Source organism: Anneissia japonica, unplaced genomic scaffold, assembly GCF_011630105.1.
Source record: "Anneissia japonica isolate Jap-2015-1 unplaced genomic scaffold, ASM1163010v1 scaffold165_len1371125_cov188, whole genome shotgun sequence".
Lineage (NCBI taxonomy): Eukaryota > Metazoa > Echinodermata > Crinoidea > Comatulida > Comatulidae > Anneissia > Anneissia japonica.
Genome location: NW_022697648.1, coordinates 938918 through 952620, shown reverse-complemented (window position 1 = coordinate 952620; position 13703 = coordinate 938918). Strand labels below are relative to the sequence as shown.

The following is a 13703-nucleotide window of genomic DNA, read 5'->3' as shown; positions in this document are numbered from 1 at the left end:
GGGAGTAAGCCGATGCTCTGTCGATGATAGACCATTTAATGTTGTAGGGTGTGTTGCTATCTTTTAATTTCCATAAATTCTTTCCACAATTAACTCATTTGCATTTTCACCTGCCTTAGCATTCATATACTCGCACAACCCTTGTATTCTCTCACTCCTGAAGATGGCATTAGCATGAAACAGTCTGTAGAGTGATAATACCCAGTTCTACAAGTTCTACATTTTCAATACTTTCAATATATATATATATATATATATATATATATATATATTATATAAATCATCAAAGGTATATATACAGTGTTTAATAAGGACATGATGGAAACAAACACACTGTAGTGTAAACTCCAAAGGTTACAATTTATTACATTAAAACACTGTTATACATTTATCAAGATGATGGGTCATGGATTTTCAATTTCAGACATGAAAGCAGTATAAACAATATACATCAAGGTACAGCACTGTACTGTCAAAAATAATACAGAAATTTATACCATGTCTCTTGTTTTGGAATGTTCTCAAAACCACTGCACAATATATTAATAATTTATTCTGATATTGAGCAATTCTTTGTAATTTACACAAAATTTTTCACCTGCAAAATTTCAATCTGTTTTGAAATGATGCAAGTTAACAATTTCTTTTAATTACAAATAATCCAAAATATTAAAAAAATCATTTTAATATCAATTATTTAAAAAAAATATTATACATTGCTTTGTTTTGTATTAATTCCCTCCCCATATCCATAATAATTTGCTTCCAACATAAAAAAAAATGTCTTAGTTCATGAGCTATTTAAGTGCATTTTACCTGTATTGCTTAATAGAATAAATACAAAATAAAAACACTGATTACAATATCTTTAAATGTCATTACTATAGTGCACTCTATTTGTTGCTCCATCACTGAAAAATTATATTTTCACAAATTTTATTTAAGAAGTAAATACCACTTACAAATTTGCACAGTTAATAATGAAGTGAATTAGAGTGGATTAAAATACTGTATAATCAATCATTTGCAGTACAATAAACATAGTTAAATGTGTCACAACTAGGTTCACTATCATGTGAAAGTAACTGTATAATATATACTCAAACAATTATGTTAATGAATTGGCGTCAATAATAGTCAGATGCATGAAGCAAGACTGCTGTAACTTTTAATGGAAAATACCACACAAACATTTTTGGTCATCGCCCTTCATCAGGTGGTGTAGGACGATGCCCACACACATTTGTTATTTCTTATTAATTACTGCTTCATGCATTTTACTATTTTATAAAAATGAGTTATTCAAAGAAATCAAAATCTACAGAATCTTATCTTATTAAAATAAAACATTTTGACAACAACAAAGTATAGAGAATTATAATGTATTCTAAACAGACTTGTATATCGTCGCATCACGAACTAACACAACTAAATTCAATTGTGTTAGTTCGTGAAATCAAAAAAGCGCGTCAAAATACGCGCTGTTGTTGTTAAGGACTTTTTGTGTGGTAAAGAATACAAAATTGCTTGACAACCAATACGCACTCGTTTTGACGCGCTACTGTGATTTCACGAACTAACACAACCTACTTTGATTGTGTTAGTTCGTGATGTGAGCGACGATATAAAGGCAAATGCTATATTTACTATTATAGATAATACACTACTATCCTCTTTATGTACAACATTTAAAGAAAATGTTAGTTTCTTAAAAAGTGTAATACAGTATATCAAAAGTAAAGTTATTCAAACAAGAAAAACAATACTTAATTTTGCATTTAACCTAATCGCAGCTTTAGAAGTATTCCTAGTTTCTGAGTACAGTATGCACTGCAGTATGTGTACTAATGTTATTATTCCATCGAAATATATTTCAGCCGGCCCCACACTACACCAACACTTGTTAGCCGACGTGGGTTCATAGTGGATGCAATACACTATTTATAGATGCCAATCTACACGCCATTACTATAACGTATGGAGTAATTTATTCATGTGGATTATTATGTCAGTCAAATTAGAAATATCTAGTCTCCATGTAGAATTTCCACTTAAACATAACCAGGATCAGATGTTTTTGTCACTAAACAATAGTGAGATTTTTGTTTATAACTTATAGCATGGAGGAAATAATATTTCCTCAATGCTTATAGTGTTGCTAAAACCTGTTCGGATTTGGAATTTTTGTTTGTCAAACTGTTCAGATTATCAAACTGTTGTATGCCCATATATTATGGTAATAGTGTGATGTCATCATGACCACATTTTGGCATGTCACCTGTTTTTGTCAAATAAAATTTGATAGTCTGGACAGGGCTTTAAAACCTACAACTTAATATTATAAATTCAAGTGTGAACAGCCATTTGACCAAGGTAGAGATACCCTTCATCTTGATCCAATGAAAATACAGCTTAAATCAAGGCTGACCTAGGAAACAAGCATCGTGCACTTCTCACAAGTACTGTATGTGTGTGCATAGCGCTATGCGCGACATGTACGTTTTAGCATAGGGACGCATGGCTTCTATAACATAAATATAGCACTGCAGTACTGTGGTGGTGACACTGTCATTATGACAAATCTATTTTACTGGCTCTGATAATACAATACTGTACTTATTTTATACCTTGTTTAGCAAACTTTATTTTGAAAGATCATTACCATGGAGGGAGGGAAAAAATAGATTATTTAGCAAAATGATTCTGCCAAAATTTTCTAAGAGGAAAGAATAAAAATATAAATTTATTGAATGATAAATGAAGTGAGTGTGTGAGGTAAAAACAATAGAGGGCACTCTTTGGCCCTCTCCCAAGATTTTATTGTGTAGTCATAAGGAATCAGATTGATAAATAGTTTATATTAATTAAATATTGAGGAAGAAATAGTTATCTTATTGGAGGATTTTATAGCAGTAGGAGTAATAAAATAATTTAAAAAAATATCTCTGGTATTTATATTTCTTCACTTTTATTTGAAATTGAAGTCATCTTTATTGGCTGGCAGTGGGTTTGCGAAACAAGGTATAAAAAGGTTTTGCCTAAACTCAAACTATTTAATACCTCCATAAAGCTTCAATACCCACAATTATTCTAATAGTAAAAATGTTCAGCCTCATGGACACTATTAGAGTAATCTTTTAGGTATCAAATATTTTGCTAATAAAAAGAGGTTCTATACGATAAAAAAACTATTACAATACACCTATTTCAATAACAGTTGCTTAAGTGAGTGCAGTACACAAAGCCTACATTATCGAATATTAGTCTGAAATACTACCATATTAACATACAATTACTTACTGACAATTTTTTAGTTACTAAGAATAAAGGTCTGTATATAAATTGCAGCAGTGGCATATCTACAGGGGTGTGCATCCCCCCTTAAAAAGATCGCGCTCTCCAGTTACCCCTCACTGAAAGATTTCTAGGCAAAAACATTACGCTCAAGTAGTTACAAATCACCTCATATCACCATGTTTTACCAGCTAGCGCCTTTCACTTCTTCATCGAGGCCTCCCGCTTTAAGTTTGCACCCCACCCCATTATTCCCCATTTTATGACTACTAGATATGTCACTGTGAGGCAGACTGAGAAAAAGTTGAAGAGTTGGCTTGAAGAGGTTTGTCTGTCTGACTTTTTTTGTCTGATGATACAAAGCAACATACATGGAAAGACACACATTTATGCCTGAAGCAAGCTCACTATCAAACCTTATCTGTTTAAATGTAACAAACAAAATTCTGAAAGTGTATGCTCTCAATTTATGCCATCATCCATCCATGAATTCTTCCTAATGATCCTCACGGAATGGTACAGTATTCATTCTTCAGATTTCAGATTTTATCATTCTTTACTTCTTTGCGGTTGTTTGAACTGCCCATGTCATTCCATTCTGTGCACAAAAGAAAGTAGAAATACCAATAAAAATGAATTAATACTCTTCTTGATATGCTTCATTTTATATTTTTAGACAATATTTTGTGAGAGTAGCCCTTTCAAATTCAGAGACCAGTGGTTATTAGGGACCCCCCAGTAAATACAATCTAAACTCATAAAATTCTAAATCTCATTCTATCACACCACAAAATACACTGACACTTATGTTCTATTGTATTCTAGCATATAAGTCTGTAGCCACATCAAACCCAGTGCAAAGAGAATTTCTGCATACTCAACCATTGCAAGTAAAATGTGTGTGCAATCCTTTTTTCCAATGAAAACTTGCTCATCAAAGTAACGACACACATATTTTTGTGCATAATTATGCGATAATTGTCACTAAGAAACACAAGCAACGTCTACAAAAGAGACAGGTGACTTTGGCTAGTAATTTATAAGAAAAATTCATCTGTAAATTCTTAACTTAATATTAATAGTAGATATATGAATTTAAAACAAATTAAATAAAGACATTTATATTTAACTGTAATATAGTTAAATATAAATACCTTTATTATCTTTTAATATTATTATGAATCTAATCTATCTTCTGGTGAGTCAACTATACTTACAGTATACGTATTTGTATTATTACAGTAATATTACGATATAAATTATTTATTATTATTATTATTATTATTATTACAACATTATCAATGAATGAGACATTTTACAGTAAACATCGTATGAGTGATAAAAGTCTATACAAACCTCAAGTCCTTCTTGTGTGTAGGCGGAACATGCCTGAATCTGCCATTTACGATCTCGAATACTACTTAGTAATAAATCCTTGGAAATATCAGAAGCTCTCTTGGCCAATGGCAAATCTTGTTTATTGGCAAACACTAGTACAGGGACTCCAGCTAATTTTTCTTCATCTTGTATCAGTTCATTCAATTCCTTTTTAATGAAAGATACAATAATCTGTTAAATTAATATAAATTTTTAAAATCCTAATCTGTCATTGTTTTACACTATGAATTACACTAACATTCATGTTGTATGTATTCCACAAAACTAAGTCTATAACCACATCAAATTCAGTGTAAAAAGAATATGTGCACCCATGATCAAAGGAACATGCGACATGGACACATCAATGAAAGGAGGAATAAAGACAACCAATGTTTGTCACATGCCTTCATGGATTCTGGTAACATGGAATTTAAATCGAAAAATCTGCTTGTTTTTCCCTTTCTTTTCTTTTGTAGGGCGGGGTGGGGTGGGGGAAGGAGGGGTACTGTAGCCTCTGTTTCTCCCCTGGATATTTGCCAGGCAGCAGCATTAGCAATAGCAGTACTGATAGTAGTATCAACATAACACTCACCAACCCAGCCTCTTCCATCCTAAGTGTATCAGCACTGTCCACTACATATATAAGTACATCAATGTTATCAAAATAATTCTTCCAATATGGCCGAATTTTTCTTTGCCCTGAAAATCATTAAAATAAAAATGCATCAAACATAATATTGCATCTGCAGTGAACCACTCCATATATTTAATGCTGTGATTTTATGGGTTATTCTCCTAAATTTATACCTCCAATGTCCCAGACGTTTAATTTCCATTTTTGTGTGCTGACGCTTTTGATGTTGAATCCCCGAGTAGGTGTGATCTTGGTGTAGTCTTCGCCAGCTAATGCTTTTAGAATTGTTGTTTTTCCTGCATTATCCAAGCCAAGCAGTAACACTTTGAGTTCTTTGTTAGGCTCTGACTTCAGTTTTCGTAATAAACCTAATAAACCCTGTTGATAAAATAATATTGTTTCATCAATGATTGTCACCATATTTTTGTCCAAAATTAAAATCATGTGACACCAGAATTTTTTTTCTTGAAAATCCTCCGAACAAGACTTTATAGACTTACTACTCTAGAGCATTACTCGATTTCATGGAGTGGCTATTGTTACACCAGGCAAAATTCTGATTGCATGTTATTATATTGTATGAATTACTAGTTTAAAACAGGTGTAACATAACAATTGCTACTACCTATTATACTGTACTTGCTGGTTAAATTATTGAGATAAATTTGTCTGTCCACACATTCATCTTCTAGTTGGCCTTTCTCCAACTTCAGACTAAGTAAGAGGACTTTTTTTAAGGCAGTTGTTTCATAATCCTCTGAGTCAGAGAACCAGTAACAACAGCAGCTCCAATTTGCAATTTAATTCCATAAATTTTATTTCCATAATTAACATACATATTATTATGAGCAATACAATGTGAAACAATTTATAATTTGAAAAAAGGTCACCGCACTGGAAGGAAGCATCATTAACATGTCATTAGCTTTGTCTGAAACGCAGTGCCTTAAAGCTACGTTCACATCAAGCCCAGATTCCGGTTCAGAGTCCGAAGAAAAATCGTGAAAAATGGGTTCAGTGGTAAATAATAGGACCGTTCACATCAAATTCGTACGATTTCCAATCCAGACACCGGATCCGGACCGATGGATCTGAGAGCCATTTGTATCCTGAAATCTTACGTTTTTTTTCCTTGGACCAATCAGCAACAAGCTTGGATAGTTTGAACCAATCGAACTTAATCCGAACAACTGTATTCCGTGCGCGATATTAACGCAGCGTACAAAAAAACGTAGCAACTCACGATTTTTTGTCCGGGCTCCGGACCAGATCCGGGCTTGATGTGAACGTAGCTTTAGCCTGGATCCGGTCCGGAGCCCGGAGTTGCTACCTTTTTTTGAAAGCTGCGTTCACATCGCGCATGGAACACGGTTGTTCGGGTTAAGTACGTATGCGTTCGATTGATTCGAACTAACCAAGCTTGTTGCTGATTGGGGGAACAGGTCAAAATGGCAAAAAAACAAAATGGCAATACGTCAAAATGGCAATAAGTCAAAACAGCAATGACCAAAACGGCAAAAAACCAAAACGGCAACACTTTTAGACCAGAACAGCAATGGACCAAAACAGCATTAAGTCAAAACGGCAAGACCAAAATGGCAATAAGTCAAAACCCTCAATAAACCAGTTGATCATAAACAGTAGGCAACACAGTTAATAATTAAATTACCGAATAAACAATAGTTTGCTTAAAATGCCTTTTTTCAAATAAAAGGTTATTGAAAGTAACGTTCCATGAGCATAACCTTTAAAAACCCCCTCTTGATTTCATGAACTTCAAGGTGCTGTTAACTCGTATTTACTTCGGTTTGATGGTTTTATTTTAATATAACTGCTGTTACTAATATAAAAAAAAGTACAACTCAAATAAACTTAACAGACCATTCTTATTCAATATTTATTTTGGTATATTTCATCATGGATGTGTGTAAAAAAAAACAGAAAAAAAAAAAAAAACATTCAGAAAATTATAAACTGCTGCCCGCGCCTGGTGGCGCTTCAGTCTTGGCATTGATTTTTGCTCTTTTGCTGTTTTGGTCTATGCCCATTGCCGTTTTGGTAGTTGACATTGCCGTTTTAGTCTGTTGCTGTTTTGGTACTTTACTTATCGTTGCCGTTTCGGTTTATTGCCGTTTTGGTCATTGTCATTTTGGTTTTTTGCCGTTTTGTCCAGAAACCGCTGATTGGTCCAACAAAAAAAACGTACCATTTCAGGATACAAATGCAGTCCGGATTAGAAATCGTATGAATTTGATGTGAACAGTCCTATTTTTTACCACTGTCACTGAACCCATTTTTCACGATTTTTTCTCCAGACTCCTGGCTTGATGGGAATGTAGCTTTAACCTTTACATTTCATCATATCATATTGTATTTTTATGGCAACCCTGTTTTTGGAGTATAGACACACTGCAGTGTTGGGTCTTCAATTCTTGAATTTCTATTCTAAATTAATTCTTGAATGCATGAATGAATAAATAAATAAAATTAAGAAATTAAATTACAATTTTAACTCGCACTTTCAAATTTATTTTTTGGACACTTTCGCACTGCACGTGTACACACACTCTTTCTCATCCAGACGTTCGGCCAATTAACGAAGTTAAAGTAGACCAGGCCTAGCCTACCTACTAGGACAAGGCCTAGCCCACCCGTTTTCGTCTGCGTCTTGTTGGGCCATGACGCAAAACGTCTTGCTTTCTTGACTTGTGATGCGAGACATCGTCATCGGTTTGCTCATGAATTCGATTAATTTACATGTACTACATTCAACAATGGTATATATAGCTAACCGTTACATAACTGTGTACATTTTTGTTTTATTACATAATTCGCAAAGCGTAAAATAAATATTAATATTATTATTTTTCTAGACAACACTTACCATTTCGATGGATGGCGTTTCGGCGTCTCTAAAATAATGGTTGTGGTTGTTTTGTAACTATGCATGACGTAATTTCCGTAAACGAAGAGGTCATGTCATAGGTTCTTTTGGTCAATCAACAACATAACACACGTTGCAACCATCCGTTCAGTGCTGAAAAGGTAGGGACATATTTGGGTTGGGCCCAATTAATAGACAACCTGTTTAAATATATGATTTTTATGACAACTTTGTACTAAGTAGTTTAGTTTTCAGATTTATTGGAGTGGAGTTGAATAGCTTGCCTTCCAATCCCGAGGTTCAATTCCTTTTCTTTTTCTCTTACGACCAACAACTCCCACTTCTAAAATATACTGTACCCTAACCTAAACCTCATTCATCATATTATATTGAGGTTTAATACTTTGTGAAAAGCATAGTGTGTGTATTGTATTGGCTTGTTTGTGGAAGGGATTTTCACCTACAAGTAGGACAGCATTTTCGCTATTGAAAATCCTTGGTGTTGTGTACCTAAATAAATAAAAATAAGGATTGGAGGAAGTATATTACAAAAAACTAAAATTAATTAATAAGTAAATAAAAATTGAATAAATAAATTTTAAAAATTGATTGTATTTGTTTTTCTCCATCTAACGCCAGTCATGCGGTCATGCAGTTTTCCAGCCCTGCTACATACAACTATTATTATTTGATTGTTAGTTAGGTGAACTACTGTATGAGTTGGAAAATACCCAAAAAAGAAATCAAACGTGGATCGAAAAATCATGATGAATGGGAAATGATGCTAAAGAAGTTTATTTTTATATAATCGTTCTATCTGTAAAAATACATATTAGGACATTCTGAACAAAAAGACTATCGGATCTGTATATGTGGTGCCTGCAAGCATTTATTATTAATAACATTTATTGCATGTGATTGAGTTTTTAACAAATTAAATTTTGCAGTTACAGTAGTGGTAGTCCACAATGCAGGCAACTCAATTCCCAATGGAGGAGGTGACAACATCGCCCCGTCTAAACCTCGACAAACCAAGATGGGATCAAACAAAGTTTGTTGGTCGTCTCAAACATTTTTTTAATATCACAGACCCCAGAACTGCCTTGTGTTCAGAAAAGGAATTGGATGATGCAAAACAGTTGGTAGAACAATACAAGTAATGAGATTGTTAATTTTCATTTTAGAATTACAGTAATGGATATTGACTTTGAGAATAATTATTGTTTAAGCGGTGAACATTTACACAAAGTTTGTTATATGTACCGTAGTTATCAAGCTTTTTCTGCTGCTGTTCTGGCCTTCCTCTCAGGAACTGGCTTTTCACCATACAGTGTTGGCATCAGTGAGAGATCTTTCCCCAGTAGACAAGCAGAAACCAATGGTGGTACTTGTGGTGGCAGGGGCAGGCAAGATGGGCATTAAGATTGCTGGTGAGACATGAGAGGGGGAGGGGGAGGGGAGAAAGAAAACACATTTATTGAGAAATGTTTTCTACAATGTTTCAGACAACAAAAACCACCCAAAATTGCAATTGACATTTAGATTATTGCAGTGTTGACCAGCTTTAGCTTTTAGTAAATTACATAATTGAAACAAATAATTAACAAATTATAAATAGATTTAAAAATTATGTTTTTGACCTTTAACCCATCTTTTCAAATATTAGACTTGGTCTTGAGCCCCCTGGTACAAAAGAAGAGCAACTATGGTATGCACAGAAACTTTACATGTCAGCATTTCATCCGGATACAGGTGATAAACAAAATGTGATTGGTCGAATGTCTTTTCAGGTTCCAGGTGGTATGCTAATTACAGGTGTAATGCTACAATTTTATAAGTAAGTTGAGGATGTATGGTCTTAATGAATGTGTAGCATAGTGTTTAAAACCTGTTTATATGAAATTTATACACGCGAGTCGAAAGCATCTGTTCATACGCATGTGCATTCACATTTCTATCGGACTTTTTGCTTCAGCGAAATTGGTAGTTCTAACTGTTTCTACATTTTGTGAAGCGAAAAACAGGCTTTCGATTCCCACTTTCCAATCCCATGGTCCTTCGTTCAATCTCTATGACATATTATTTTTTTCTTTCAACAAATTTAATTTCTGTTCTATGACATATGATTTTTTCTCTCTCAACTAATTTTAATAATCTGCTTGTTACTTGTGATTTCGATCTCATTTTATGATAGTTTAAATGTTTTTAAAAGTAAAATTGTTAAATCTATGTAAGTGTTTTTTCTCATATATTTTATTATGTTTTGATTAAGCCTGTTAGTGGTGGTTTTTATCGCTGTTGGTTTCGAACTGAAAAAATGATAAATAAAAATAGACACCGCCACATCCTAAACTTTGTCATATTTAACATTTCTGTAGCCGGTGATTATGAAAGACCACTTCCATCTTATAAATTATATACTGTACTTGCAGAAAGGCTTAAAAACTATCCATCAATTTTCTTCCATGTTTTTATGTTACTGAGATAAGACATTTTGATTTTTGGTGTAAAATGTATGGATTGCATAGCCAACCTAATTCTCTGGCCATTAATTTACTTGCTTTTTTCAACGTACTTTAAATTAATGCATAAGGTTATGATCCCTGAAACCATTGTATTTTTCATGAAATTTCTTCATATAGAACAGTGCCTGCAGTTGTATTTTGGCAGTGGGTTAACCAGTCTTTCAATGCTCTTGTTAACTATACCAACAGAAATGCTAAATCAGAGACCACACCAAGGTAAGTTCAATAACCCTCCAAAAGATATTATTTACCTGTTTAGATTTTCTTTATTTGGAGTTCACCTCTAACAAACAAAAACAACACTTAATTTAAACATTTAAATACCAGTAATAGAAGTGTTTTCTTTGTCTTATATTTTATGATATAAAAGTAAACTGTTTTATGATTTTTCAGAGAGATTGGTTTAGCATATGTTTCAGCAACTAGTAGTGCCTTGGTTACCGCCCTTTCACTAAATTCATTAACCAAGGTGAGCTATATGAAATAAGGTCTCCCTCCAATTATAGCCAATTAAACATTATGTGTTAGCTAGTTTCTTAATCACAATCACGAGTTTTGTACGTCATCTAGTAGTGAATCGGCAAGGGGCCTTTGGCTAATGCATCGATATATCGATATTTAATGATGAAAAACTCATTATTTATGTCTAAAATGCTCCCTGTGCAACAGACTAACATACAGTTTTAACTGTGTTTTACTTGTAAAGGCTGAGTAAAATTATGAAATCAATCTTATCAAAGTAATATGATACATACATATCAGATAATTAGTTTAGGTCCCAAGGTCTCTGTACTCTCAGACTCAATTTTTTGGGCTTTGAAAATAGATGGAAAAACAGATTTGTGTGTGCTTCCTACCTGAGGTAGCAGCACAAACTTAGCAGTGCACTGTAGGGGAGCCATATGCTTATCCTTGGTGGATATCCCAGCAAACTGAAGCCAAGGTACATGCGTGTTCGCGGTAGTGATGGCGACGCTATCTAAAAAATCAGGGGTGTGCACCTCCCTCTTCCCACTTCGCATTCGCGCCTTTTCATTAAATAATTTTTGTTTTTGTTTCTTGTGGCTTAAAAACGCCTTGAGACAGGGTTTTTTTCTGTGGAAGGTACATAAATACATGACCATTGACCATTCCATGAAACAAAATTTAGCTCTTGCTGTCCATTAATGGCTTGCCCATGTCAGGTTGAAGTCTTCAATTTTTTTAATTTTTTTTTTGCTAGGTGTCATTTTCATTCTACTAAAACAAACTTGGATAATATTTTTTTGCTAAATTACAACATTTTCAGAAAGCGCCACCTATTGTTGGTCGTTATGTTCCTTTTGCTGCAGTTGCAGCAGCAAATTGTGTGAATGTACCAATGATGAGGCAGAAGGAACTAAAGAATGGTATTGCAGTCTATGATGAACATGGTACAGAGCTTGGCAAGTCAAAGGTAATTACTTCTGCCAAAAGATTATGTATTCATCGCTGTCTGACTGTTTGTTAGCAGGCTTATGCAAAACCAATAAATGGATCATAAAATTTTGTGGTGTGATACATATTGATGTAAGGACGAGGTGATTAAAGTTTAGGGTGAAAAATTTTCTGAAACTTACTCTCGAGCATAAAAAAATAATGGAATCACTCATAAATGATCTGCATGTATTATTCGTTATTCAGAGCTCTAGAGTGACTGCAATTTTTTTGTTTAAGTATTCATGAAATTTCTTGGAAAAACCTAACCCCTTGGACACTGTGTGGATGAGATTAATTTATTATCGATTTATTATCAATTTATGTACTGCTTTATACAGAATTCTAAATATGGTCTATGGATGAACTGACTCATATACAGTAGTATCTTCCTTCGCCCCTTGCTGTCAATCATGGCAAAGCTGCCCAGTAAACCAGAGCCAGCCAATCTTCTCTGTCCACAACCAAGTCTGTTTAGACCATACATTGTGCTAACTCCACTCATCTCTAAAAATGTATTGGTTCCTTTATAGTACACATGAGCCAATTATACACACAAGTCCTAAGGCACAGTCCTTATCCGATAAGACTATAAATATTATGTGACTGTATGTTTGTGGGAATAAAGCTAAAATTAAATTTGAATTTTTTTTTCTCTCAGAAAGCAGCTCAAAAAGGAATTAGACAAGTTGTTATTTCAAGAATTACAATGGCTGCTCCAGGAATGTGTAAGTGGAAGCTGCTTAGTTAAAAAGATATAAACAGGTTTGGTTAATTTTGTCATTAAGGCAAGACTTTTTTTAATACCTTGTTTCGCAAGCGTATTTTTTTAGAGATTGTCAGAGAAGGGCAGGAAAAAAAATAAAAATAAAACTTTGTTTTCTTATTTAGCAAATAGTTTTGCCAAAAACATCCAAACTGAGGAGAAAATATAAAGAAAATGTTATTGGTGAATGTAAACAGTGTAGCAAATGGATGGTTAAATGCTTTAAATATATAATTAGGAAGAAATATACATACCTTATTTTTGGAGATTTCAAGGCAGTAACGGGCAGGTGTAATGAAAATAATTAAAACCTTTTAATTTTTTTTCTGAAATTTCCATTTTTTTTCATTGCGGCGGGTGCGCTAATTGTCCGAAAATTAGATTATATTTTTATTTTTAGTCAAAATCATCATTGTTGGCGGCGGATGGTTTGCTAAACAAGGTATAGAAAAAGTATCTCCTAAACAACAATAATGGACATATACATGTCACTTGTTAATCTGCAGAAGTATGCTTGCGCCAAAGAGTCAGCTCTCCACTTCTCAAGCCTAATAGAGACTTGGTTATAGAACATCGAGGGTTCCAAATAATCAGCTCCTACTGCCCTTGAGTTATAGTTGAGCACCAAGGGTAAACCATATAAAGAGACTTAATTATAGACGATCGAGAATTCAAAGGAACAGCTTATATATTTTAATGATTCAGATTTATACAATTTAAAAATATATTTCCTTGTTTAATTTCCAATAACTATAGGTATACTAC

At 33.7% G+C, this 13703-nt stretch overlaps 2 protein-coding genes across 3 annotated transcripts in view; one reads left to right on the top strand and one right to left on the bottom strand.

The window, feature by feature from the left end:
- Window positions 1–341: 341 nt before the first annotated feature.
- LOC117102291 (ADP-ribosylation factor-like protein 3) lies at window positions 342–8315 on the bottom strand. Its single transcript, XM_033242543.1, has 5 exons — window positions 8193–8315; window positions 5482–5686; window positions 5267–5373; window positions 4651–4839; window positions 342–3892 (listed from the first exon to the last, which is right to left on the bottom strand). The coding sequence occupies exons 1-5, from the start codon at window positions 8193–8195 to the stop codon at window positions 3851–3853; spliced, it is 546 nt and encodes a 181-aa protein (XP_033098434.1). The 5' UTR covers window positions 8196–8315; the 3' UTR covers window positions 342–3850.
- The window catches only part of LOC117102290 (sideroflexin-2-like), a 9511-nt gene continuing 4070 nt past the window's right edge, over window positions 8263–13703 (top strand). The window contains exons 1-7 of one of the 2 annotated variants that reach the window (XM_033242541.1): window positions 8263–8353; window positions 9140–9348; window positions 9859–10029; window positions 10835–10933; window positions 11111–11186; window positions 12006–12152; window positions 12834–12900. In XM_033242541.1, coding sequence (XP_033098432.1) covers window positions 9161–9348; window positions 9859–10029; window positions 10835–10933; window positions 11111–11186; window positions 12006–12152; window positions 12834–12900 — 748 coding nt within the window. In that variant the 5' untranslated portion in view covers window positions 8263–8353; window positions 9140–9160. Of the gene's footprint in view, window positions 8491–9139; window positions 9349–9858; window positions 10030–10834; window positions 10934–11110; window positions 11187–12005; window positions 12153–12833; window positions 12901–13703 lie in introns of both variants that reach the window. The other variant, XM_033242542.1, reaches the window with a different exon arrangement.